General features: G+C 48.9%; 14 protein-coding genes across 14 annotated transcripts; 7 read left to right on the plus strand and 7 right to left on the minus strand.

Annotated features, from left to right (window-relative positions):
- Positions 1-366: 366 nt before the first annotated feature.
- On the minus strand, positions 367-1,599 carry An18g05970 (uncharacterized protein; the record flags this gene model as incomplete). The annotated part of the gene is made up of 7 exons (XM_059745856.1): positions 367-414; positions 522-599; positions 664-667; positions 728-745; positions 884-897; positions 1,053-1,106; positions 1,408-1,599. 7 exons carry the CDS (start codon positions 1,597-1,599, stop codon positions 367-369), a joined length of 408 nt encoding a protein of 135 aa, XP_059602974.1.
- Positions 1,600-1,937: 338 nt separating this feature from the next.
- An18g05980 (uncharacterized protein) lies at positions 1,938-2,877 on the minus strand (the record flags this gene model as incomplete). The annotated part of the gene is made up of 5 exons (XM_001399012.3): positions 1,938-2,090; positions 2,153-2,287; positions 2,371-2,568; positions 2,703-2,730; positions 2,810-2,877. The coding sequence occupies 5 exons, from the start codon at positions 2,875-2,877 to the stop codon at positions 1,938-1,940; spliced, it is 582 nt and encodes a 193-aa protein (XP_001399049.1).
- A 68-nt stretch (positions 2,878-2,945) lies between these two features.
- An18g05990 (uncharacterized protein) lies at positions 2,946-3,523 on the plus strand (the record flags this gene model as incomplete). The annotated part of the gene is made up of 3 exons (XM_059745857.1): positions 2,946-3,014; positions 3,095-3,144; positions 3,295-3,523. The coding sequence occupies 3 exons, from the start codon at positions 2,946-2,948 to the stop codon at positions 3,521-3,523; spliced, it is 348 nt and encodes a 115-aa protein (XP_059602975.1).
- A 2,257-nt stretch (positions 3,524-5,780) lies between these two features.
- On the plus strand, positions 5,781-6,329 carry An18g06000 (hypothetical protein; the record flags this gene model as incomplete). Its single annotated transcript, XM_059745858.1, has 3 exons — positions 5,781-5,893; positions 5,984-6,171; positions 6,250-6,329. 3 exons carry the CDS (start codon positions 5,781-5,783, stop codon positions 6,327-6,329), a joined length of 381 nt encoding a protein of 126 aa, XP_059602976.1.
- A 1,208-nt stretch (positions 6,330-7,537) lies between these two features.
- An18g06010 (mitochondrial 54S ribosomal protein uL24m) lies at positions 7,538-8,654 on the plus strand (the record flags this gene model as incomplete). Its single annotated transcript, XM_001399015.3, has 2 exons — positions 7,538-7,954; positions 8,019-8,654. The coding sequence occupies 2 exons, from the start codon at positions 7,538-7,540 to the stop codon at positions 8,652-8,654; spliced, it is 1,053 nt and encodes a 350-aa protein (XP_001399052.1).
- Positions 8,655-9,145: 491 nt separating this feature from the next.
- On the plus strand, positions 9,146-10,746 carry An18g06020 (uncharacterized protein; the record flags this gene model as incomplete). Its single annotated transcript, XM_001399016.1, has 4 exons — positions 9,146-9,251; positions 9,349-9,681; positions 9,747-10,103; positions 10,166-10,746. The coding sequence occupies 4 exons, from the start codon at positions 9,146-9,148 to the stop codon at positions 10,744-10,746; spliced, it is 1,377 nt and encodes a 458-aa protein (XP_001399053.1).
- A 378-nt stretch (positions 10,747-11,124) lies between these two features.
- Positions 11,125-12,427, plus strand: An18g06030 (hypothetical protein; the record flags this gene model as incomplete). Its single annotated transcript, XM_059745859.1, has 5 exons — positions 11,125-11,247; positions 11,383-11,598; positions 11,729-11,771; positions 12,146-12,203; positions 12,325-12,427. The coding sequence occupies 5 exons, from the start codon at positions 11,125-11,127 to the stop codon at positions 12,425-12,427; spliced, it is 543 nt and encodes a 180-aa protein (XP_059602977.1).
- A 505-nt stretch (positions 12,428-12,932) lies between these two features.
- An18g06040 (uncharacterized protein) lies at positions 12,933-14,504 on the minus strand (the record flags this gene model as incomplete). The annotated part of the gene is made up of 7 exons (XM_059745860.1): positions 12,933-13,050; positions 13,369-13,412; positions 13,572-13,607; positions 13,708-13,804; positions 13,887-14,019; positions 14,163-14,273; positions 14,375-14,504. The coding sequence occupies 7 exons, from the start codon at positions 14,502-14,504 to the stop codon at positions 12,933-12,935; spliced, it is 669 nt and encodes a 222-aa protein (XP_059602978.1).
- Positions 14,505-14,653: 149 nt separating this feature from the next.
- On the plus strand, positions 14,654-16,667 carry An18g06050 (uncharacterized protein; the record flags this gene model as incomplete). Its single annotated transcript, XM_059745861.1, has 6 exons — positions 14,654-14,782; positions 14,838-14,907; positions 14,967-15,115; positions 15,172-15,577; positions 15,639-16,215; positions 16,295-16,667. The coding sequence occupies 6 exons, from the start codon at positions 14,654-14,656 to the stop codon at positions 16,665-16,667; spliced, it is 1,704 nt and encodes a 567-aa protein (XP_059602979.1).
- A 552-nt stretch (positions 16,668-17,219) lies between these two features.
- On the minus strand, positions 17,220-19,006 carry An18g06060 (uncharacterized protein; the record flags this gene model as incomplete). The annotated part of the gene is made up of 5 exons (XM_059745862.1): positions 17,220-17,514; positions 17,888-17,919; positions 18,012-18,096; positions 18,647-18,778; positions 18,888-19,006. The coding sequence occupies 5 exons, from the start codon at positions 19,004-19,006 to the stop codon at positions 17,220-17,222; spliced, it is 663 nt and encodes a 220-aa protein (XP_059602980.1).
- A 1,260-nt stretch (positions 19,007-20,266) lies between these two features.
- Positions 20,267-21,173, minus strand: An18g06070 (uncharacterized protein; the record flags this gene model as incomplete). Its single annotated transcript, XM_059745863.1, has 2 exons — positions 20,267-20,478; positions 21,113-21,173. 2 exons carry the CDS (start codon positions 21,171-21,173, stop codon positions 20,267-20,269), a joined length of 273 nt encoding a protein of 90 aa, XP_059602981.1.
- A 543-nt stretch (positions 21,174-21,716) lies between these two features.
- An18g06080 (hypothetical protein) lies at positions 21,717-23,528 on the minus strand (the record flags this gene model as incomplete). Its single annotated transcript, XM_059745864.1, has 9 exons — positions 21,717-21,937; positions 22,038-22,129; positions 22,180-22,367; positions 22,447-22,598; positions 22,715-22,862; positions 22,902-22,967; positions 23,072-23,164; positions 23,246-23,312; positions 23,398-23,528. 9 exons carry the CDS (start codon positions 23,526-23,528, stop codon positions 21,717-21,719), a joined length of 1,158 nt encoding a protein of 385 aa, XP_059602982.1.
- Positions 23,529-23,863: 335 nt separating this feature from the next.
- On the plus strand, positions 23,864-24,352 carry An18g06085 (hypothetical protein; the record flags this gene model as incomplete). Its single annotated transcript, XM_059745865.1, has 2 exons — positions 23,864-24,040; positions 24,110-24,352. The coding sequence occupies 2 exons, from the start codon at positions 23,864-23,866 to the stop codon at positions 24,350-24,352; spliced, it is 420 nt and encodes a 139-aa protein (XP_059602983.1).
- Positions 24,353-24,370: 18 nt separating this feature from the next.
- On the minus strand, positions 24,371-24,739 carry An18g06090 (uncharacterized protein; the record flags this gene model as incomplete). Its single annotated transcript, XM_059745866.1, has 3 exons — positions 24,371-24,403; positions 24,489-24,545; positions 24,614-24,739. The coding sequence occupies 3 exons, from the start codon at positions 24,737-24,739 to the stop codon at positions 24,371-24,373; spliced, it is 216 nt and encodes a 71-aa protein (XP_059602984.1).
- Positions 24,740-24,798: the final 59 nt, after the last annotated feature.

Below are 24,798 nucleotides of genomic sequence, written 5' to 3' on the forward strand. Positions count from 1 at the left end.
TGCTCAGTTTGAATAGATAAGACATGAGATGATATTTATTACATTTACGACCCAATAAAGAGGCTCGTTTGGTATTACTTGATAGTCACTATCTGCAGTGAATATAGTAGATCATTCACACTGATAGGTGCCACTACCTCCAATACATTGAATACTGAACCAATCAGATGAAAGAAAATAGCAACTGTAACTAGAGACCGAAGACGATTCACTACTAATCCACTCAACGAAGATCATACCCACAAGATCAAACCCACCTACCACAAAGCGAGGAGGGAAAAAAAAAATCATAGACACTTCCCACAATGCATGACATGAGGTAAGAAAGAGCATGAGACATACTGAAGTAGACCCTCCATGTATGGCTCATCGTGCCTTGTTTCGATAATCCATGTTCAATTTGAACTTGTTAAGCTGTATTCACAATATATACAAATCAGAAACTACTACTGAAAGTCAGTACTACGTAGTAAAATAGCTCATGACTATGTTGTCTATCAGCATCCACCTATATGGCATACATAAACCTTGAAAGATGAACTATATCCACTACTATCTATGAGAAATAGATAGTAGTTAGTTAGGTAGGGAATTGGAACCTAGGTACACAGTGTGTAGATAGTTTGTTACCCCTGAAAAAGATTAGTCCCGTAAGTCACATACAGAACTGCCCGTATGTATGTATGTATGTATGGTATGATTGAAATTGAACGAACCCATTACATACCACATAACAACATCTTTTCTATTTCTATCACATACTAACTACTATATTACCACCTTTAATCTTCTGCTTCGTCGATATATATATATCTATTCCTTGTTTTTCTCTATCAATTTCCATATATAGATGGGGGATGATGATGGGTGGTGGTTGACTTACGTCTTGACTTCTATCTAGTTCGGCTAGTGTTACTATCAATAGACGCTAGCTATCGGTGGATTTGCATCCCCTTGGCTTGCTGTCTGTCCACCCCCCTTCCCTGTCTGTAGGCTACCGAATATCGCTACGTTAGGCTATGGAGTGTTGCTATTTGAGGTAGTATGCGTACCACTCGTCCATTAGGGTGGTTAATGGGACTGGTATAGGTCGAAAAGTACGGGTGCTAAAATAGATGGTTGGGTTGGGAGAATACGCAGTGCATACGCAACAGGATCACAATACGAGAAAGGGGTATGAGAAAATGGTGGATTAGTAAATAGTAACTTAATAGGAGTGCTAGATATTCCTCATGTCTGCTCGGAGACCATGACGATAGAACATGATGCAGTGCAGGTCGACAGGATAGGCTGCAGAACATGTAGGAGAAAACCAAGCCAACGACAAATTCCATGCATTCTCTTTAACCGAAACAGGGGGAAAAACAACAGATTTGGGGATAAGACTGTGCTGAGGGGAATCCGTACAAAGTGAGAATCGGGATTCCGATTCTCAACTTCCTTTTCTTTCCTTGGACCGGATCCATTCGAGAGAGTTGACTGATAGGAGAGACATGAGACGAACGCAATCCTCAAATGCTCAATTCCGTATCTGCATGCAGTACTCGCGCGTAGCGAGGACGTTTGCTTCGAAGGCAACCTGGCGCCCTTCTTTGCCATAGTGACCGAGAACCGTCCCGTTGGGCGCCTATTTAGTGCTGGAACCGATAGGAAAGAAGAAGAAAAAACCCACGAGGTTATGAAGACAACGCCTCCCTAGAAAATCAAATCAAGTCTGCAAAATAGAAAAACTCGACCAACTGCATAGCCAGATATCCCATGAAGCTCATGTGCCCGTGATTGAACATTATCCACACTCGCATCCGGGCACACATAGTGGAACACGCCAACGGAATGACCCCCTCTTAAATAGATAGTAGAAAACCAAAGGTGAGACGCTTATCCGTTCATATAATCTCCGCATGAAACAGACCTTTTGCGAAGGAGAGAAAACTAGTTTACAGGATGGTGCACTTCTTCTTGCTCTTGTGGGTCTTGGTCAATAGGGCAGCCCGGGTGGCAGCCTCAAAGACCTCGCGGACACCCTCGTTGGTGCGCGCAGAGCACTCAAGGTACTTGTAAGCACCGATCTTCTTGCGAACCTCCTCACCCTAATCGCATATTAGCCGCTATCTCAAGGGATAATGCATCCTCTTGGTCGTGTGCCACATACCTGCTCAGGGGTAACCGGCTTCTGGGAGGTCTTGTGAAGCTCCTCAATGGTCTTGGGGTCATGGCGCAGATCCATCTTGCAGCCAACGAGGATGATGGGAAGTCCCTGGCAGAAGTGAAGGACTTCAGAGATCCACTGTAATCATGTTAGTTACCTGGAGGGCAGATTCTTTGCCCATATGCCCGCCAAGGAGACCAGGCATGTGACGGAGGACTAACCTTCTCCTGGACGTTGTCGAGGGAGTCGGGAGAGTCAACCGCGAAACAGATCAGGATGACATGGGAGTCAGGGTATGAGAGGGGACGGAGACGGTCGTAATCTTCCTGACCAGCCGTATCCCAAAGGGCAAGCTCGACGTGCTTGCCATCGACCTCTACGTCGGCGACGTAATTCTCGAACACAGTAGGGACGTACACCTAAAGCGTGATAGGGTCAGTTTGATAGAAGCGGAGTGTTTGACCGGAAGGCTATCCAGATAACTCGGATTGACGATGGGGGGGTTGGAAAGACGGCATTAGGGATCAGGCCAGGAGGGTCGGTGGAAGCTAACCTCAGGGAAGGTACCCTTGGAGAAGACACTGGTCGAAGAAGAAGCCAAGGTCAGTTCGCTGTTTGATCCCTACCCAGCAAAGAATGGAAGAAGGGGAGGGTACTCACATCAAAAGACAAGTCTTACCGCAGGCACCATCGCCCACGATGACGAGCTTGCGGCGGATTTCAGCCATCTTTCAAAGCGTGGAGGATTAGCAAAGGAGGTAGGTGAAGGTGAGTTGAATAGAAATAAAGGGGGATGATGTGGGTGAAAGAGTGGACAACGACAACGAGCGAGGTGGGAAGCTGTTGCAGGAGTGGATGGATGGGGGTGTGTGGATGGGGGAAGTTGAGAGTAGAGAAAGGGACAAGTCAGGCGCCCGAGGAAAAGGGTTATCACGTACGGTGCAGGGGAGTCGTAGGCGCAACGGGCGCGGACTAAAATATTCAGGGAGGGAAAGGTAGGGTGAATGGGCGAGCCAAGAGTTTCCAGTAATAAACCCAACAAACGAGTTTACGAGGAAAGAATGGCAAGAAAGAGAGAGAAAAAAAAAAAGGAAGTTCCCAGGGGAACAATAATGAAGAAAGGAGGAGAAGGTTGTTGATAGAAGGATGGAAGAGGAAGAGAGGGAGAAAGAGAGAGAGAGAGGAGAAAGAGAGACAATGCTTGGTGCAGCTGGATTGGTACTGCTGCTGCTTTGCTGCTGGCGTGTGTATGGGTCAGTTATCGGCGGTTGGCCCCAGGGCTGGCTTTTGGCTCCTCCTTCGTTTGGGCGACGTTCAGTTCTTTTCGTTTTCCCCCCGTCCTTTCAGGTGAGGCTCCCTGTTCCCGAAAAGTAGGTGACTAAGGAAAGGAACCCGACCAAACCCAGACTAGAAGGGCCTGAAACGGTTGGCAAGCGACATTTGGCCCAGCCCCATCCATCTTTCCTGGTGAAAATGCTATGTGGCTGTGAAAGCCAGTTGGTTCTTTTATTATTTTATTTTGATTTGATTTGATTCACATGATGACGATTTTTATTTCCCACACACTCTCCCCTTTCCCTCCAATCTCCCCATTCATGTGATTCGATTATTTGATTATTCTATTTCTCTCTCTCTCGCGGTCTTTCTCTCTTACTGTATGTAGATGGCTACTAGAAAACAAAAGGCCAAAGAAAAGAAAAAAAAAAGTTTCATACTTGGGAATGACGTGATATGCTTTCCCAGTCTCCTCAGTAGGACACAGTACAGTTTGATGGCTTGTATCGCATTGGAATTTTAATAATGGTTTATGGGCCAACCAGGATGAGAGAAATCGGGATAATCTTTCCACACCCTTTCTTCTTTCATTTTCATTTTCATTTATTTTTCATCTTATTTATCTCTCTTCAAGTGCCATCTCCTTTTTCTTCCATCTACTTCCCTCATTTTATCAAGCACCGTTTTTGGTTTCGCTCGTGACCCCAGCTTGGCTCCTTCGTACAATGCTGCTGCTTACTTAGCTGCCTAGTTTGGTCTGCCTTCATTCTCCGTCGAAGCCACCGTGGCTGAAGACTAATGACAGGGTAAACGCAGTAATAATCGACATTACCTACGGGTATCAGTGGCACTTACGTATTGTCGTGGCCCGTGTTTACGACTATGTATTTCCCAGGCATTCAGCCCAGTCAAGCTTCATCCAATTTCCTCCCCTGTAATAATCGAGCTCCCTTTTTGCTGCTATTAAGATTCGACCTAACTAGTTCTTCGGTCCATTTCGGCTGCGTAGTAGTAAGTATCTTAGTAGACTAAGTACTGAATAGTTGTCAGTCGTCAGACTGCGTTACCTTAGCCTTCTTCTATATTCCGCGGGCTTATCTTCCGAACGATTTCGAAAGGGGGAAATGCAAAAAGTCAAAAAGTAAACAAAATCCCCTCCTACAGTTCGAGGCCATGCAAGATTAATATGATTATGATTCGTGATAGTACTAGTAACATTGTCCATTCTACATCCGCAATAAACGAACTCCCGTCGACACCATAGTTACCGTCGCCATAGTCGGAGAGAGCCTAGAAGCCTGTGGGCGCCCCCAGAGAGTCGGAGCTGTCGGGTGTGGCTCCATACTTCTCCTAATCGGCGGTGTCGCGTCCCTCCGGTTGTCTGGGTAAGCTGCCACAGTATTTTGTATGTGTTCCTCTCGCTTTCGTGCTCCAACATTTAGATAGCGATAACCAAGCCAGCGAATTCCAAGGTTAATGCAGTTTTCGGGAAGTCAAGCAATTCCTCGATTCGCTATACTCATTCGGGTCTTCCCTGCATGTTACCCCAGCTTTTTTCCTTGGACAGGCATACCGGCTGGATTTCACTCTATGCATCTTGGATCACTCATTACATCGTGCTACACCATGCACGGAGTACTCCGCCCCAGGGAATAACATCATAGTCTGCAGCTCGAAATGATGTAGACGGCTGGTGGTCGAAGGGATAACCCAAAGACGATAACCCTGCAGGCGCCCTATCTTCACCCTGATTCGTTCCATTGCGGATGTCCCGATAATCCAAGACTGAGAGTGTACCTAGTACCTACTGTACGGTCTGCATTGGCGATCCGAGTATAGCCAGGCAGCGGTCAGATTGCTTTTTCAACAAATAACTCATCACCAAGCCAGCCCTTCTGTGAAAATTTAAAATGGAGATTTGTTCTGAAAATTTGCCTGCAATTTTTCAAAAAAATGACAGACCATCGGCACTTCAAGATAACTGTCGGACCTTCCGAGGGGATTAGGCTTAGCCTGGAAGGAGTAACCAAAGGTACGTACTTCTGGTGCGGTATGATGGTAATCTTCCAGACCCGCTAGGGGAGGGGGGAGATGCTTCCTTCAATTACCGACAGCAAAGAGACGTGGCGGTGCAATTGATCGCCATGTTCTTTACCCAACCGGGTCGGTACGTATATTCCTCCAGTGCAAACGTCATCCTCCTCTGGAAGCAGGCAACTCCTTTATTCCTTTCATACTATGAATATCAAACCAGATCGAGTGTCTAAAGACGCAGAGGATCACGGACTATATCGTCACCAACCCAAATAGCTGGTTGTCAAGTGGGGTGATTGTCACCGTACTTGAGACTTAGCAAATGGACTGGCCGACGTTTCGTATGCGGAATGCGGAAGTGCAGGAAAGGTGCTGCAAGCCTGCGGCCGAGACGCTTTACTTCCACTACGGAGTCGATTTTCCGTACTCTCCGAGGTCTTTCGTGCGGAGAAAGCAGCCATAGATAACCTGCCACGGCCTTCTGGGTCTAGTTGCAGTACCAGAGCAGGTCCTGTGCACCTACAGAGTACATGGTTTTCTGTGCCCTGAGTCAGTCCTTCAGAAAGAAAACGCTAATGAATTGTTGCTGGTTCAGTCTTGTTCCTGGCTGACTTGGCAGGCTGTTGTTTCGTCTGACCGAACCTGCTTATCACCCACTGATCGTGTCAGATGCTGTGCCGAATCCAATTGGAGATCTGTAACTCTCAGCAGTGGTAAGACATGATCGGTGACACCGTTCCCAGAGATCCGCTACATTGGCATTTGCCCTACAGGAGGCTTCTTGCAGTAAGGATGGCGGTCTTCGATGAATTACGAATCTACACGGTTGTATGCCAACCCACTTTACAGTGGCGATGAATTTGGACGTTGAATTAGGTGCTCATGAAAGTGTACCTTCCTGAAGGATCTACTCAGTACCTCACACATCAGTGAACAAGTCATCACGCGAGAGATCCCTGCGTTTGCTCGCCGGTGATCTCACAAAGCAGGGTACATAGTGGGACGCTGAGCATGGACTGGAGACACTATGTTGTTGCCTGCTACGGATACCTATTTGCAAAGGATGGCATACCCCTTGTGCCTACGGAGTAGACGAGGATGACGGTCGTGCCATGAAGACCACAACTGATATGAGGTCGGTAGATTCTAGAACCATCGAGATACCATGATATGGTATCGTTGTAGCGGAAATAAGTAGTTGGTGTTACTCCCTGGGTGACTATGAGCGTAAGGCCAGCCTTCTAGGTTATTATGTTTCTCGGAGGTAGCATATTCTATTTGCAATATGCCACGCTCTTCTCTTTTGATATATAAAGCGGGATTTTCACCAAATAGCACCGTACACTGAATGCTGTGAAGGAAACGCCCAATATTGCACACATTCCCAAACAAAGATGGTATAACTAGACTTCGAACATGAGCGATGGTCTTAAGTATTTGTTGCATCTCACCTATGCTTATTGGACAGTCCCGTAACATCGAGACATGTGTGCTCTGCAGGAGAAGCCTGTGATTTTCAGTCCCTATCAGAGCTCTTTTAGCCTGTATGGTTCGGGGGATACTGATGATGCTGCTTCATCTCGGTACTGGACAATATTCCTCTCTGCTCCTGGAGTATATAATGGTGAACTTCACGCTCCAATATCTTCCATATTACCGAACTCATTCCGTTCGAAGCTTAAAGAGCATACTGTCTCGATCGGACGGGCCATAAAGATATAGACTTGGGGAGTACATAGCTAGTACTAGATTGCACGTGCTGCTTTTGCCGCCGTAGCCCAGTTTTCTTGAAAGGTAGCTGCTGCATTCCTGCTAAAATGTACTCGAGCGTTCAATGCTCAAGATATATCATTTTCAAAGACTACTAGGCAGATATCCACCAGCAAATGTTGTGACGAGACAAATTCCAGTGTACATACTTAGTACTGTTTCGGAACCCCATGATTTTGTTTCCCCATTGGCTCTCCATAGTCCCGGTCACGTGCACAAACCAGGGCCGCAATTTTCCCTCCCGAGCATCTCTCAAGGCTTCCTGGTGACTCCGCGGAAACAATCGGCCATTGCTGGGCAACAGTCAAGATGCAGAAGGTCATTCGAAGGACCGCCCTGGCGCGGAATCAGGCCCAACGGAAAGCAATTCGAGCCACCAAAGCAGCCCAACGCGAGGATTTGAAGGACAGTCTAAGGCAGCGCTTTGCCTACAACCGCATCGAGCTCGATAACCTCCGCGCGGAAAGACAGCGACGCCGTGAAGACTGGCTCCGTGGACCTCTGGCTCCTCAGCGCGATGCCGGTCTCGAAGGGCGACTCTTCGGTGCGTTAAGCCCTCAGGCAATGAACCCTCCGCCTGTCCCGGAGCACTTGCGGAGAAAGTACATCAACATCGCCCCCGGTGACCGAGTATGCATCATGAAGGGCAAAGACAAGGGCAAGATCAACGAGGTTACTAGGGTGGATGCTACAACCGAGACTGTTGTGGTTAAGGATCTCAACATGGTATGTAAACCTGTCTGAAGTAACCACTGTTCCTTACGCTGATCCTTGGGCTTTCCAATAACAGGCCGATGTCCATTTCCCCGACTGGCTGAATGAGCAGTATGGCAACTCGAGCCCCTTCCAATCCGTGAGCCTGCCTCTTTCTATCGATGATGTCCGCCTGGTCGTCGCTCTTGATGATCCTGTCACCGGTGCCACACGAGATGTATTGGTCGAACATGTCCGCGGTGGAGAGCCTTTCCTCGAACGCGAGTACGGTACCGAAACGCCCCGACACACGAGATACATTGCCGGTGAAGACATTGAGATCCCTTGGCCCCGAAGTGACCCCGCCGCAATGAAGGATGAGGCCTGGGATACGCTCCGTATGGAAGTCGAAACGCCCACTTGGATGCCGTCGTTGCACTACGCCCCATTCCCTCCCAGCGTCCTGGACGAACTCCGCAACAAGTTTTCGAAGTACAGAACGAGACACGATGAGGAGTGGGTGGAGGCCAGGAAGATGGAAGACTACAGACGGGAATATCTTCAAAGCCGGTCTTTGTTGACACCCAGAGGTGAATTCTTGGCCATGATTCAAGCCAAGAAGCAGGAGCGCCAGAACGCGAGGAAGGATGCCAATGGAAATTACATCCTGGATGATAAGACGGTCGGATTCATTGAGAACTTCATGAAGGAGAAAGCGACCAAGAAAGCCTAATTGCTTGCTGGGATTTCGTTTGGTGTTCCGACTTGTGGGAGAGTGCGCCTGGGTCTTTTCTGTTTCTGTTCGACATTTCTTTTTTCCAATGGGTGTACACAATTATACTACTGTAGCATAGAATCCGAATGTATAAGATGAATATGGATAGACAGCTGCCCTGCAGCACGAAACTGTAGGCCGATCTGAGTACCGTTACATCCGTCGCAAGAAGACTGGACGTGGGAGCGATCGGACCCAATCTTTGCGGACTACTTTGCCCCAAATGCGCTTGAAATTATGGATGCGCGCGCCCACGGGTCGACAGGGCCGCCAGGGGAGGTCTGCAGCTGCGTTCCTGCTAACTACTTACCTTCTTCATCCATCCGATCCGCGTCCCGGTTTACCCATTTGCTCCCCCATTCAACTTCCTTTATTCAGGGCGGCCTCAACTGTTTTGACTTACGCAGATTCTATATATAAGCGTCATTGGGGCTGTCACCTTCCACAGCATGGCTTTTGCCACGATCAACTCATCAGTGCCGTCCAGCATCCCGGCCATTGAGGACGCTTTTGCCGCCGAACCAGCGCTCAAAAAACGGGTTTACGATGCGATCGGTGCGTATTATGTCGCTTAGGACAACAATCTACATTCACCCCACAACCCCATAGAAGGTGCAAGGTCTGCCGGCTGACCCTCTTATCTTGTAAACAGCACATACCCCGCAACATGGACTTCTCTTCGAAGATATCGCGAAATATACCTCCAGCCTGCTGGCCAGGACTGCAACCGCCCCCGTTCGGCCTGTCGAGGTCGTCAGCGACGGCCCAGCCATGAAGAAACGAAAACTACAGAATGGCAATGCTACAAGTGCCCAATCTTCCGGCGATTTGAAATCCGATACTTCGCTCCAGTTCTACATGCAGGATGTTTCCTTTGCTGTTCCCCAGCGGAAGAAGCTTACGCTCGAAGTCACTGCCGGATTTTTACGTGCGAGAAACCAGACATCGAAGGAGGTGGAGTTTGGTGTACCTTTGGATAACATACGTATGTGTAGAACTATGGTTGACGGAGGTGGTGTCAAGGCTGACAACGTTGCTGGATCCGAACAGAGCATGTCTTGTGCCTCCCCGTTCCCGAGAAGAACCAGCGACAATTCAATTTTTGCATCATCCCTCAATATGCGGACGGCGTCAACTCACCGCCTGAAGGTGTAGCTGCTCCCGATGCCATCGTATGGACGGTCAACGACGGGCCTCCCAAGGCAGCGTTCTCAGGCAATGGACAACAGCTTGGAACGGATAACGAAGAAACGGCAGATAAACTTGTCCAGCGGATATTGAACGACAGCCTCCCGCGGACCAAGGTTGTGCGCCCGGATGAGCGAGAGTTCGTGAGTGCTATGCCTGAGGCTCATCGCAAGGGGGAGAAGGCCTTTCATGTCAAGGCCTTCCGCGGCAGTAAAGAAGGTATCGTTATGCCCGCCGTGCTCTTGCCCTACGTCCCCGTAACTAAAATTATTCTATCTCAGGTTATCTCTTCCTTCTCTCTACGGGAATACTATTCGGGTTCAAGAAACCACTGGTTTTCTTTGCCTTTGAAAACGTCGACTCAATCTCATACACATCTGTCCTGCAGCGGACCTTTAATCTCAATGTTGTAGCTCGTCCTACGTCAAGCGAAGAGACGCAGGAATTCGAGTTCTCCATGATCGACCAGGCTGACTTTTCCGGAATTGATGGTTACATCAAAAAGCATGGTCTGCAGGATGCCAGTCTTGCCGAAGCACGGCGTGCGAAGCGATACAACGTCAACGGTGCCAAGGGAGAAGATGAAGCTGCTGCCAATGAGGAAGGAGCCGTCGAGGAGGAAAGTGAGCTTCAAAAAGCCCAACGCGAGCTGGAAGATCAAGAGGATGAGGACGAGGAAGATTATGATCCCGGGAGTGACAGTGACAGCGACGGAAGCGGCTCTAGCAGCGAGGAGGATGATGATGATGATGAGGAGGACGATGAAGGCGACATGGAAGAGGACGACGAAGAAGGAGACCGAAATCTGGTGGCGGAGGAGCTCGGAAGTGAAGCGGAAGATGTTCCGGCAGAGGAACTGTGAGAGACCGCCTTTATATCGGAACTGTTGCTGTATGAATAAGTGACTGTTGCTATGGTCACACCAACACTTTTTGTGCGATGTGATGATGTGTATTCGACAATCGCGTGGCTAAGCCATTGTACTGGAAGGGCAGCCCGTTACACTACACCAGGCCACTCGAACGTATGAATTTTGGGGGCGATTTAGGTCGGACTATGCCCCTGCATTATCTGGCATACGCGCCTGTATGCCGTAGAGTTTTACCAACGAGGCATTCCACGTCTGATGTAGTTGGGGGAGGAGAAACCGTTTCAAGGCTGCATTGAATGCGTTTCAAACGGGCAGGCATCACCACAAGTTCAATCGATCAGAACAAACCAAGCACAGGCATCCAGTGAGATGTGGGTCATGGACGTGTCAGATGCATCTGAAATGGACGAGCCACTGGTGGATGTGCTACGGAGTTGCAGGATGCCCGGCTGTGCGGCGCAGTACTTACTTAGTAGCGACTTTTCATGGGAAGTCAGCCCTCCATGGGAAATCCGATCATGACGGCCGGTTACTTCTTCGAGAACGCTTCGAATCCTCCATATTATTGAAAAGTGGTGGAAGCCGCCAACCCAATTGGGCTCTTCGGAAGCACCCTTGTGCTATCAGGGCCCCCAAATCCCACTCCGATACCTTGTACCAATGAAATCATCAGGTCGATACCTTGATAATGAGGACACTGCGGAGCAAAGTCATCCTCGTCCTACTCCTCGTTTGGAAAGGGTGGGGAGGGGAGTGTGGATGAGTATTAAGTCTAGTCTCCTAATTCTCAGGTCACTCAGAGACTCCGTATCTATTAAGTATCTACTAGCTGGTAGGGGCCAGGTAAGTACGGTATGATACATAATTTTTCCCCCAATACGACACCTATCTACCACTAGCAGCTACCGAACACTTTACTAGTAGTAGTCCGACTACTATTTGAAGTAGCTCGATTGGTTGCCCTGAGCGTCAGGTTGGGTTACAGACTGGTCAGGGGCAGTGCCAGCTCAGCGCAGGTACCTTCAAACCCCCCTCAAGGCTTTTTAGAAGCAGTCCGCAGCACCTCACTAGTCACTAGGCAGATTAAGAGCGATTAGCCGCTAGGAGCGAGCTGACAGTCTGTCACTGTCAAATAAAATTGATATATATGGGGCGTTGTTTTAGCTGGATTGACAGCTACGATCGCTGGCGATTATTGGTAGAGAAGGGGAGAAGGGAATTGGACCGCTGCGTCGGTTAGGTTACTTACTTTTCTCAACTAGCAAGTACAAAGTCAGTTAGGTTGGATAGTATACGATCTTACTTACCTAGGAAGTTATTATCTGCGCCATTACCCGCAGCTTGCGGCCAGCTCGCATCCTCCTGCGCAGGTACTCAATTCTGGGTTTAGGGGTCCTGGGGTTAATTGTTGCTTGCTTGTTCCGGAGTAGAAATCCGATTGAGGGAGGGTGTGTTCCGCAATGTGATTCGATTTATTGAACTACTGATCGGATATACGGTCCATAGATGAAGTATGTCAGTAGATACGTAGTAAGTTAATTAGTTAGGCATGTGTTGTCTTTTCATGAGCTCCTCTGCTCCCAAGTCAAGTAGGCTATGTTCCGAAGGGAATAGATTGACTGATACGCCACGTATGTACCTGAAATTACATTACCATGCCCAAATCGGCTAGACTTTGATGGTCCATTTCCATACTGTCTATCGTTCATTCCTCGGTCAAGGGAGCAACAACAACCTAGGCACAGGGGGGGGGGGAACAAGTGCGAGTTATGAAAGTATAGTGGTCAACCGGAGTGATTCCGGCATAATAAATAGTCAATAGAAACTAGCCCTCAATGTCAAGTGTGGTGACTTCATAGTTCTTCTTAATAGTATCTATATAAAAAGAAAAATAAAAAATAAGAAAGCATTAAATGAAATGGATCCCTTTTGCCCACCGCGAGTGAACCCCCGGGGGTTCCATGTTTCTTTTTATTTTCCCTCCTTGTTTTGGTGCTGGAGCTTTTGACGACACACTTAGACAGCGCCAGCCCCATGTGGCACCGGGGGAGAGGAGAAAAGGTAACAATCGTACCATCGAGACCACCGCAATAATAAATAATCAAAATAATAATAGCTTTTTTCCATCTGGGCCAGAATCCACTGCTGGCGTCTACTAACCGGAGTAGTGCCCGCTTTCAACCGTTCATCGCCCAAACAGGCTGAGCGCTAGCGGCGCCGCTAGTAAAGGTCCCTGGGTCAGGGCGATTCCGAGTCCAGGATAGAATTTGGGAGGCGAATAAGCGCAATTGAAGTCTGCAACTGGATCCTTTCATTGGCTCTCATATTGTATCCAGAGTTTTCTTCACTTCCTTGGGTTCAACCGTTTCCAGTGTCTGGTAGACGTGAGAGACACTCTGGGGTAATCTGAAAATTGGAGATCTTGTCTCACACACCTAACCTTACCCGATCGGCAAGTGGTGGTAATAGTAGTACTTCATTAGGAGAGAGAGAGAGAGAGTGAGAGAGAGGTATGTGGGATTGGAAGGACAGATGAATGAATGAATGAAGAAATGCATGGGGCCCTCCGGATGTCTCAGTGTAATCAGGTACCATACCCGTACTCCCGATTACCGCCCTTCATCCCCTATCGATGGGGCCTTTCCGACTCGAATCGCCTGCACTAGTTAATACCAGTTACCCAGTTGTTACCATCGTTACCACGAGAAAAACCGGGCGGAAGCGCCCCATTTCGAAGGGCGGGCGTCATCGGGTTTCGACTTTCTTGAGTCGTTCGACAGGTAAGTAAGTTACTTGATTTTACTTACTTTACTTACTTGAACTAGTAGCCGATACGGCTGTTCCGTCATGACCTGACCAAAACCCAGCAAAGGAACCAGACCGGACCAGACCAAACCTCTCTCATCCAACCATCGCCTCTCTTGTCGCGCTCTCTCTCTCTCTCTCTCTCACCCTCTCCTCCGTCTCTCTCCTCTTCCTCTTCCTCTTTCTCTTGCTCCTCCTGCTATTCTCCGCCTCATTTCTTTCCCTTTTTTCCCTTTCCCTTTCCCTCCTCCCTCCCCCATTGGCAGGTCGTAGCAGTTGTAGTTCATGCCATCGGCGTGTTCACTGCTCACCTAGGTCCTCTCTACCTACTCTTCCTCCCGTCTCTATTCCTCCTATCACTCTTCTTTCCCTTCTTCCTTCTCTCTCTTCCTCCCTCCCCTTCGACGGCGCCCTCCAATTCTACATCTACCACTGCCTGCCCAGTGCGTTTTTGCCGTACTGCCACGCGGTTGGTCGGTAGTAGGGGAATTTTCTTTCCTTATTTTTTTTTTCCCTCCCTCCCTCCTTACCCCTTCTCGATTAATTCCTTTTTTCCCAAAATCGAAACATTCTATTCCTCGTCCCCTTTCCGACGAGCGCACCCTTAACTGTCAGCCTGCAGCCCTCAAAGCTGTCGGTTCCCCGGAATACCTTGTTCTTCCCTCTCCCGTCACCCTTCTTGCCAACGCCGTCCCAAGGGTGCACCCTATTCCCTCCTCGTCCAAATTCACCGGTGCGATTGTTCGAGCGACTATCTATCTCGCCGTCTGCGGTCTCCGATTTGTCGTCCGTCCGGGTTCCGTGATTGCTGTACTCTGGGGTTCTTTTTCATGAATGGTTCGCATTGGTACCATCGGGCTTCCTGTAAGACTCCGGTCGCCTTTTCCCCCCTCTCTCAGCCTCTCGCCCCAGGGCCCGCTACTAGACCTCTTTTCTTTCGACATTCATTTTCTCTTGTCGATTATTCTGACCCATCTGTCAGGCTAGTCTCACGTGTAACCGCCGTTGATCGAGTGCTCTAAGCCTACCTTCCCCTTCTCTCAGCCCCTGTCCGCGGTCTCAACGTCCCTCCTCCCCTCCAACTACCGCAGTCATGGCATCCTCCTCGTCCAACGTCGTCGGTGTTCACTACCGAGTAGGGAAGAAGATCGGTGAAGGATCGTTTGGTGTGATCTTCGAGGGTACGAATTTGTTGAACAATCACCAGGTGGCGATCAAATTCGTATGTGATATTCTTGACGGCACGCGTCTACGTTTCGCCATACTAATGGTACTAGGAACCTCGCAAGAGTGATGCACCACAGCTTCGTGATGAATATCGGACATATAAGATCCTGGTCGGATGCCGTGAGTATACCCTGGTTGCAATTGTGTTCGTAAGGTTTCCCGGTTCTGACTGGTTGCAGCTGGCATCCCCAATGTCTACTACTTCGGGCAAGAGGGTCTTCACAACATCCTGGTTATCGACCTGCTCGGTCCCAGCTTGGAAGACCTCTTCGATCATTGCAACCGACGCTTCTCGATCAAGACTGTTGTCATGGTCGCTAAGCAGATGGTGCGTACCCCGAACAATCATACTGTATGGGTGTTCATACTAACATGCTTCAAAAGCTTTCGCGAGTTCAAACGATCCACGAGAAGAACCTAATCTACCGTGATATCAAGCCCGATAACTTCCTCATTGGTCGTCCGAACACCAAGGCTGCTAATGTGATCCACGTGGTTGATTTCGGTATGGCCAAGCAGTATAGAGATCCCAAGACGAAGCAGCATATTCCCTATCGCGAACGGAAGTCGCTGTCCGGCACAGCCCGTTACATGAGCATTAACACCCACTTGGGACGTGAACAATCGCGACGTGATGACCTCGAAGCTTTGGGCCACGTCTTCCTGTACTTCCTCAGAGGTGGCCTCCCCTGGCAGGGTCTCAAGGCCGCCACCAACAAGCAGAAGTATGAGAAGATTGGCGAGAAGAAGCAGACCACCGCAATCAAGGATCTTTGCGATGGATTCCCAGGTGATTGCGTCTCTTTCCCCTTTTTTTCGAGTAACCAAAAATCACTAATCAGATGGCTTAGAAGAATTCACAAAGTACCTAACTTATGTGCGCAACCTCGGCTTCGAGGATACCCCCGACTATGATTACCTCCGGGACCTCTTGACACAGGCTCTCAAGAATGCCGGAGAAGTCGAAGATGGCGAATATGACTGGATGAAGCTCAACAATGGAAGAGGATGGGAGTACAAGTCCTACTCGTCTCAACAGCACCTCCACAACAACGCCCTTCCCAACACCTCTGCTCGCGAGCTACACGCACAGCAGCTTCGCGGCAGTCGGCCTGGAGTGACTGCAGACCGTTTAAACGCCGCTCAGCCCCCGCCCCCGTCCCCGGCCAAGCCCGGAGCTGGCAAGACACGCGACCGGCCAAGCGTCTCAGGCGGGATGCCGCCGAAGCGTCAGAGCGGGGGCCTGGATGCCACGCCGACAGCATCGACTCAAGCACAGTTTCAGAACTCCAATGCCAACATTCCGGGACGCCTGGACAGCCCTGCGAACCCGACGAAGAACAGCCAACAAGGCCAGGGCGCTCAAGGAAACAATGAGCCGCAGCCCACGTTCGTCCAGAAGCTGATGAAGGCGCTTTGCTGCGGTAGGTGATCCATGTGCCATACCGCAAGTTTCTACGCCTTTTCCATACTTATAGTGGGATATCCAGGTTGATGCGAGGATGAGCGTGGAATTCTACCGAATTCTCTATGAATCACCTGGTCATGTTGGCTTCTCGACTTTCTTTCGTTATTTCTTGTCTTCAACATACTTGGGAGGTTTGAAAGGCAGCATGCGATTATACTGTGTTATAGCCCGGGAACTCCCCATCCCGTTGTACGTGTTCTTGCCGACGCAGCTGCTGTTGCTGCTGCTAGTGCAGGTGAACATGATGTTGGCTTTGGGGAGCGTGGATATATTGTTCTTTTCCTTATTTGTGTCATCCATGGGTCTCGGATCAAGAGCACCTGGCTCCAACCCGCCTGCTCTCGCTCTTTCTCTCTCTCTCTCTAATCTGCCAAGGCAACATCAGCTCGAAATGCGTCGGCCTTCGATATAGAAACGACCCTCCCACGTCTTTCTCATCATCACCCTCGTCATCTCAACGCTCTCTTTATGGTGCTACGGCTCGGAACGGCGAACCTGATCAGTCCTGCTTGTGTCATTGCATTTCTTTTCTTCCTCTCTTCCTCTTATTTCCTTCGTCCCGCATTCCCGGCACGAGCCATTTAATACTAGAGTTCCGTCTTGTGTTTGTCAGAGTACATGATCAGTGCCCCGAACCTCTTACCTTTCCCTCTTCGACCCGTCTCTGACATCTACCACTCTATCACGTCGGGTCTCTCGTGGCTGGTCTTTCGATGGTAATTTTAATGATGTGGCAGAAGGGCGTTTGGCATTTGGTGGAAGTCCTCGCGTGTCGTCCGGGCAGACACTGATTTACAAAGCATTTTTAGCATTTAAATGTTTGAATATGCGGCCCCGTGGAATGCGTGTGCAGGACCAATTGAGTCCTCGGTCAAGGAGTTCATGCGATAGCGGCCTGCGGCTGTTTCTGTTTAAATTTTTTTTTCTTCTTTTTCCTTTCCTCATTTCCATTATGTGTCGCTTTTCACGCGCATTTGCAAGGAATCATTCGGATGTAGCCGTGTGTTTTGTTGGATTTGTACTTGTTCCTATTATGCTCTCTGCCGTTGTCAGTTCCAAAAACAGTTGATTCACCAGATTCGCCTGGTTCTTTCGTCCTTTTCTTTTTTTTTTCTTTCCGTGCTCGAAGGGTGTGACGAGACGTCTGCTCGACCCCTGTTGGTCGAGGGACTACAAAGGGGGGAGGGGGGTTGAGCAGTAAATCAAGCCCTGTGTCGGCCTCGATGACTTTTGCGTTCCAGAGTCTACAGCAAGCTGTGCTATATATACGATGAAGCAAAGTGGCAGGTGACAGGGGAAAGCAGATATACCGGAGAGGAGACAGGGAGCATATACATTCAGCACGGCCGTGGGAGTTGTATATCGAAGACGGGGCTCGATTTCCGTAGAGTAGTGTCGTCTTTTGGGTGTCAGGCGTGTGAACATGGGCGTGTTAGGAGTGTTTCTTTCTTTCTTTTTCATTCGAAGATACCTACTTTTACTACTGCTGCATAGTAGTACTACTTTAAACCCCATTAGATAGATCTTCTAATATACAGTTCTATACCAATCACTTACGATCACTTGAACCACAACATAAGTCACTAACTCTCCATCCCATAGAGCAGCCAACATTATATGCATGCTATCCACTTATCAATGTTGACAGCAGTAGACCTTCCTCCCTAAACCCAAGTAATCGACCATCGACCAACCAACTACTACCTCCCCAGAAATCCAACGACATCTGTCAGATACTATAACTACGAACTCTTACTACATCCATCGCCAAGACCAAACACGGCACAGCAGTGAAAGCCAGCCAGCCAGCCCTATCTACGGAGTCCTGCCTATCCTTAACCCTGCAGGCCAAGAAAGACGATATTCCTTCCCGCTATGACATGATGACATGACATGACATGACCTCCATAACCCCCATGCCACATCCTCCCCCCCTTGTATGAGCTCTTACACGTAGACCATGACATGACTATCTATCGAGCAAAGCAAGCAAGCAAGCAAGCAATCAAATTGAAGTAAAGTATCAACGTACGATCCTCATTGGAAGATGGTAAGCTGAGCTGTGCCGTGTCTGGGATGAGGGATGATGATCGAAGGGGATCTGTGCGCTCGGTGGTAGTACTAGTTTGTAGTGGCGGATGGGGTGATATTATAGGTTGAGATGGATGGAGGAGGAGGAGGGGGTGGGTGGTGGTGGTGATGATTGTCTTGGCTTGGGCTTGAGTTGGGTTTTTTGTTTGTGAGGTCTACTCGCATGTTGAATTAATACTATCTGTGGTTTTTGGATTTTATGATATAGGTATATATATCATAGGACTATTATTATTTCTTCACGATGTATGTATGTATGTATGTATGTATGTGTCTATATAGGGATGAAATCAACGTAACACGACATCCCCATCCCCGTCCCGAAAGTGCCTGCCTGCCTGCCTGCCTGCCTGCAATACAGTCCTGATTATGCTATTGAGCGGGGGATAATGATGATGAAGTTGAAGTAAATTCCCATCCTGCTTTCTTTTCCTGCGGAATTAATCAGAGCGTATAAGGGGACATGATGGTGTGGGAGGTGTTTTCCTCTTCTTGGCTTGGCAACTTGCTTGGCTGCTTGGCTAAGTCCTCCGTGCTTCACATTGAAGCCTGGAGGTGCAACGAATCATCTTTGCAAGAGGAAGAGAGGAGAGGTGTCCCTCGTAACTCTGTCGGTGATAGGGTTTGCCTTCTTGGGAGAAGTGCATATTTCCTCCCCATCGTCATTAATACACGGAATATAGACCGGGATATATGTTGGTAGAATGATGGGGGATCGGCGATGGCAAATCGATACTTCGGTATGGGGTAGTTACTGTTACTAGCTATGGTGGTGGTGGTGGTTTGATATGCTGTCATGTTGCAGAAGTGGTGCAGGGGTATAGTGTAGCCGGTCGCTGTTGAGGTGATAACTACGTAGTAGAAGGATAGTACTTGGTGATGGGATGATCATAATAGCATTTTGTATACATAGACGATTCACTATAGTAAAAGGGTATATTATCTATAATAGGGAGGGGGGAATAGCTCTTCTCAGCTCTGATTGAATGATGGAAAATAACAAGCTCCAACATAGAAAAGTGACAGTCGACTCAGTAAACTATCCCGAGCATCTGATTGAGTGCCGGGCCAACCAAGCCAAACATATGATGACCGACAACGGATCATCAGACAAGACAATCTCTAGTTGTTCTCCACTGCAGCAGGTCTAGACCAAAGTGGGAATGGAGAGAAGAGGGGGGAAGGCAGCATTTCGGGCCCGAAAATCGAATCGGAATCCCAGTTCCCAGTTCCCACTCGCCTGTTTCAGATCAACGGGAGAAGCAAAAGACCAGGCATCATGCCACTTCGTCATATTCTTCAGGCATTTATTTGTCTTCTGTCGCGTTGGGCTGCCCTGGTCAGGATCTTCCTTATATCATCCACTTGCTATGATGATCCAAGTGCCTTGCCTCACTCATGAGCACCGACCAAGTACCACTTCTATCTTCCTTTTCCCGTAAGGGTTCGGGTTTCGCTTTCTGCAGAGATCTCTTCCCATGCGGTGTCTGATCGCGTCATACTCGGTTCTTGGCTAGTGCGGCGGCATAGTGTATTGCCGACCACGGAGAAATTGTGGATCGTTCCTTTTCGTAGTGTCCAAGTCCGTAGTAGTAGAAGTTTATGATGGCGTAAAGATGGAGATATGAGGGTCCTTTCATTCCAAGGATTCATACTGTAGCTAAATGACTTGACTGCCGCCGATCATTGGGGTGATTGACGGTGATTTTTGTTGTTCCTTTCGGTTGACTCCGAAACCCCGTAGAATTGTCTATCTCCAATCGGTGCAGTGCATACTTACAGCGCCAACTTTGCCATCAATGTAAGCTGCTAGCAATTAGTAGGTCAAAATCTGCCAGGCAGAAACAGCTGTACGAGAAAAGGGAAAAAATCCCTTCCATGACAGCTGGCCGAAAACGTGGCTTCGTGGCGGTCGCGCGTTTAGCAATTGAGGTCGTACACGTGGTGACCAGTCCTTGGCAGCGCCCACGATACGATGGGGTCAATTGGAGCTGTAGGTACGTAGAGATTCATGAATGGTGGTTCACTTGTTAGTTTGCTGGAGAGATGGAGAGCTCTGTAGCTAGCAGCAGCAGCTGCTGCTACCTGTCTAGCTCCAAGAAGTGCTTCTGCAAGTGGCTCTTGTTCGCATCCTACTTATGCATGCAGGAAGCTATGAGACGAGAAGTGAGGCGAACGAATCCAATATCGACTCGAATAGCTTCACTACCCATTGACTTTCTTAGTTGGTGTCCACCATTGGCAAAAATGACTATAGCCAGAGTTAGTCATAGCAATTAGATATTTGGTGTTACCTCCGATGCAATTGATACCTAACTTTCCCTATCAGTCCGTTCTACCTTTGGGGTTTCGGTGTGCGGGCGGTGCCGACAACCTTGTTGGCTGGACCCAATATTTGCCCCCTCCTACTAATGAATAAATCATGGAGCAAAACGAGGTTAGTGTCAGGGCGGGTACCGTCGCTAATCGTCGGCATGAACAGCCACGGAGATTAGGTAATTCATCTCCATGAACTAATGTTAGTACTGTGGTCCTAATCTATCACTCTCATCAGAGTAGGTAGTCTAGATAGTTATAAAATCAATCATATGTGGGGAGACAGGCTCAATTTTGGTATATTTATGGCGCCGAAGTTTGATAAGACTCCGATGAATCTCTTTCCTAGAGGAGCAGCGACCTTCACTAGTCTGAAGATTAGGTTCAGCACTCCGAAATAGTTTTTTCACGGCCAACTGATAAGCCACCGAGCTGCTTTGCCACCCTCACCCGATCCGTTTCGCTGAGGACTTTCTTTATCAGTCCGGAGCATATCGGAGCGCTTTTCCATTTTCAGTGGCCATAGATAATATAGTCCCTAGGAGATGTGCAAAGTAGTTGTGTTACATTAATAGAGTGGCGTTGTGGGAGGGAGAAAAAAAAAGATTTCCTCGAAAGCTTCCATGATCAATCTAGAATCTCATGATGATCTGCTTTGCTGGTCAGTTGATGCGACGACCCCGGCACCCGTTCGACGACAATCAATCAGGTGGCACAAAACAGCCCATGGAAGATGTAATGGAAGTTGATAAGCAGAGCCAATTAGTCAATATGACTCAGGCGTGACCGTCCTTGAGGTGGCCTTACTCAGAAGCTTCAAGCATGTAGGCAGTAAGGTTACCGGGACCATAAGTCTGTGTCGTATTCAAATGTCACTCGACCCTTCAAGCCACTTACTCACTGGGTGCTGGAACGATCTGCAAACGGGCCTCACACAGCAGGTACATGACGTTATTTGGGTGTGGCTTGTTGAATTGATGGATGGTAATTCAGAATATCCCTCCCTTTCCCACTGATACATTTGTAAGCTAGAATGCTGTTGCTGATGGCGATATCAAGGGAGGCGTAGATCTTGTACGCCTGCTCGAGTCTTCGCCTGCCGTGTCACTCCATGGAACCTTCTGTATGGCTTCTTCCTAGTGCTGACGTATAAACCTTTCTTGACAAGGACTACGTGGTAGTACAACAACATCCGATCAGAATGCACTGGTGAGAAAAAGGTCCATGTCATTCTAGAACTCAACATCATGATCCATCCGCCACCCAGAATGACACCTTAAAACGCTGGGTAACAGGGTCGCGATATACTAAGGTATACTACCTACTCAAACTTCTACTTTGTATGAACAGTACCTGCAGGTCATAAACTATGCACTTGACCAAAGGGAGTAAAGAGAAGGAGAAGGACTTTGAAACGATATGGCCCCTATCGCGCCAAGGCCTGGAAAAGACGCCCCGAGGGCCATGCTCCACAGCCGCTAACAAGCTTCTGGACCAGATAAAGGAAGCCATTGCACCTCGTGAGCACAGCGTTTACAGGCGCCAACCTCAAATAGGAAACACGTTGCTCATCAACCTCTGCCGGGATTGGCTGATTGATTAGTTGTGCGTGTGCGTGTGTGTATGGGGGGGTGGGGGGGTTTTGTACCACCAATCCACAAAGGCGTGAGGACCCTCGGAACTGGCCAAATTTCGACCACTTGGGCTACGTTAATGCCACACACTCTCTTTGCCATTTCGTCAGGCGTGGCCACTGACTGGTCACATCAGCAGTAACTGCGTACGGGCGGGCCGAAAGCGCCCCCTCCCTCCTCCCCAGTTGCCATCTCATTAGTGGATGCCGCAAGGGTTGGACTGGTTCTTTCGCCCTCCCTTGCGGTTCGCAACTGGGGCAAACCAGCATTCCTCGAAATTTCTTTGCGCCTTCCTTCGTGTTCTGGAAAAGGTAAGAAATTCCAGGATTCCGTTTCTTTTTTTTTTTTTTTTTTTTTGTTCCTTTTTTCTTTGTCGGCTAGTTTCCCGACAACGGTTTGCAATGATGAAATCAATCACCCGGAATTTGGCAGTGAGTCCGCGACCACGACCGGGATCGGAGGATGCGCTTCTTCTCGTTAACCGTTACCACCACCATTATCCTGTGACACATACACCAGTATGCTGCATGTCTGCAGGCCCTTGCAGGCGCGTTTGGGGAAAGCCACTAAACACATCCCCGGACTAGGGTCATTACTGGTGATACCACGCCGTCCAGCCGTTCCGCCCCCAGGATTGGACGTTGCAAAGGATGTGGATGGGGGTTAATCTCCTGGGTAATAATCGGAATTGGCGCTCAGAAGCTGATGGCGCTTAGCACGATGGTGTTTTCCTGTACTAGAACTATTCCAGCGTAGCATGGCACTAGTTATTTACCCCATAACTGGAGCCAGTCGACTCCGCGATTGACTCCGCGAAGAACAGTAGCACGCAGCTTTTGCTGCTCCTATCTGCTGGTGTCTCTTTTGTCTGCAACCACACACACCCCTCGTCGGCTTGCAGATCCGCCCATTACCACCAGCAACCACCACCTTCTACACGCTACTGCACAGGAGGAAGGTTGTTAGTAGGGAATTGCTTTTGCTGCAGCTGGTTTCGAAATTGTTCCATTGGATGTCTGAGTTGCACTCATAAGGCGTAAACTCTCTCTCTCTCTCTCTCTATACACAATCAATGCTACCTGCAAGCTCTCAAATCTCTACTCTCCCTCTCCCTCTCTCTGCCTTCGGTCTTCGGGTGGAACCCTCATGAATGTATCCCTTTCCCCCCTTGCCTTTTTCGCTGCACAGCCTGCTTGGCATCCTGTAGATCCTGCGCCAGCTTGACCAATCATTGCGGGGTGGCCGCTCTGCACGACACCGTCAGGCCGTCGTGCGCCTTTGAGATCATATTCATCATTATCGTCCGTTGAGAGGGGGGGGGGCCATCCGGAGAGTTGTTCTCCGACTCCGGATTGGTACAGCTAGTATCGTATCGGTGGGAAGCACATTCACGGTGAGGGTTAGGTGAACATGGAATTTTCAATTGTATAAAGGATTTAAAAACAATGCTCGGAGTACTCCGTTCGGGCGTGGTAATAGTATGCTTTGTTTCGCCGTTCCGGTGGTAGTGGGCGGAACTTCGTCTTTCTACTCTCTACTAAAGTATCATCGCGCCAAGTAGATGGCCATGTGTCTTGTGGATGCGTGGATGCGACAACACATCTGGGCTGGACTAATTAACAAGTTCACCATTGCATCTAGGCAGCTCTTCCATCTGGCATTGGCTCAGTTGTGTGTGGGTTTCAAGCACAGCGGCAATGCAAACCCCAGCTTGTTTGCTGACAGTGTGTGTCTTTGTATGTATGTAGCTGGTACCTCTGCGACCTGCTGCGGTCACCGGGAGGGCTCAGGTACATGTACTCCGTAGCCTAAGGTTCTTAGCTCGTTCGATTCGATCCTGCGCTGGGGCTACGGCGGACTGCGATCGAGTCCAGACTGGCACATACGAGCCCAGTTGCCACCACCTCTTTACTGTAGTCCTTCCTCCTCCCCTCCCGAACCGCATCAGGCAATCAACTTGATCAAAGCTTTCTGCATTGAACTCAGGCGCCTTCTCCATACAAAAGCTGCAAGAAATCCGGTTCCTGGGCGCCTAATGAGTTGTTGCCGTCTTTAAGTTTCTAATTTTGTTCTACTATCCTTCTTCCGTTGCGGAATCTCGCTTGTGCTGTAGGGTGCATCATATCATATATCACATTCACCTTTCTACTTCTGTGTACCGGGCGTTGAATACCTACAGCAAACATACATACATTAAACTCCACGTCTGCTTGTTCGGCTTGCTTGCCTGCCTGCCTACTTTTACTCGCCTGCAACCTACATAAGCTCCGCTATCTATCATTTTTGATCAGCCCTGAGCGATTTTTTTCCCCCCTACCCCATCCTCGTTGCTGCACCGTTGAGATATATTGGCGTTGAACGCGCGTTTTGGCGACCGCCCCCTTGCTGCCGGTCTCCTTCTACGGATATTCTGTTGCGGGAGGTCGCATTTCAATTGACGCATGGTGAGTGAACGACATTGGTTTCTCCTTCATTCTTTCTAGAAAGCGACTTTCTTTTTCT

Source organism: Aspergillus niger (genome assembly GCF_000002855.4).
Source record: "Aspergillus niger supercontig An18".
In the NCBI taxonomy this organism is placed as follows: Eukaryota; Fungi; Ascomycota; class Eurotiomycetes; order Eurotiales; family Aspergillaceae; genus Aspergillus; species Aspergillus niger.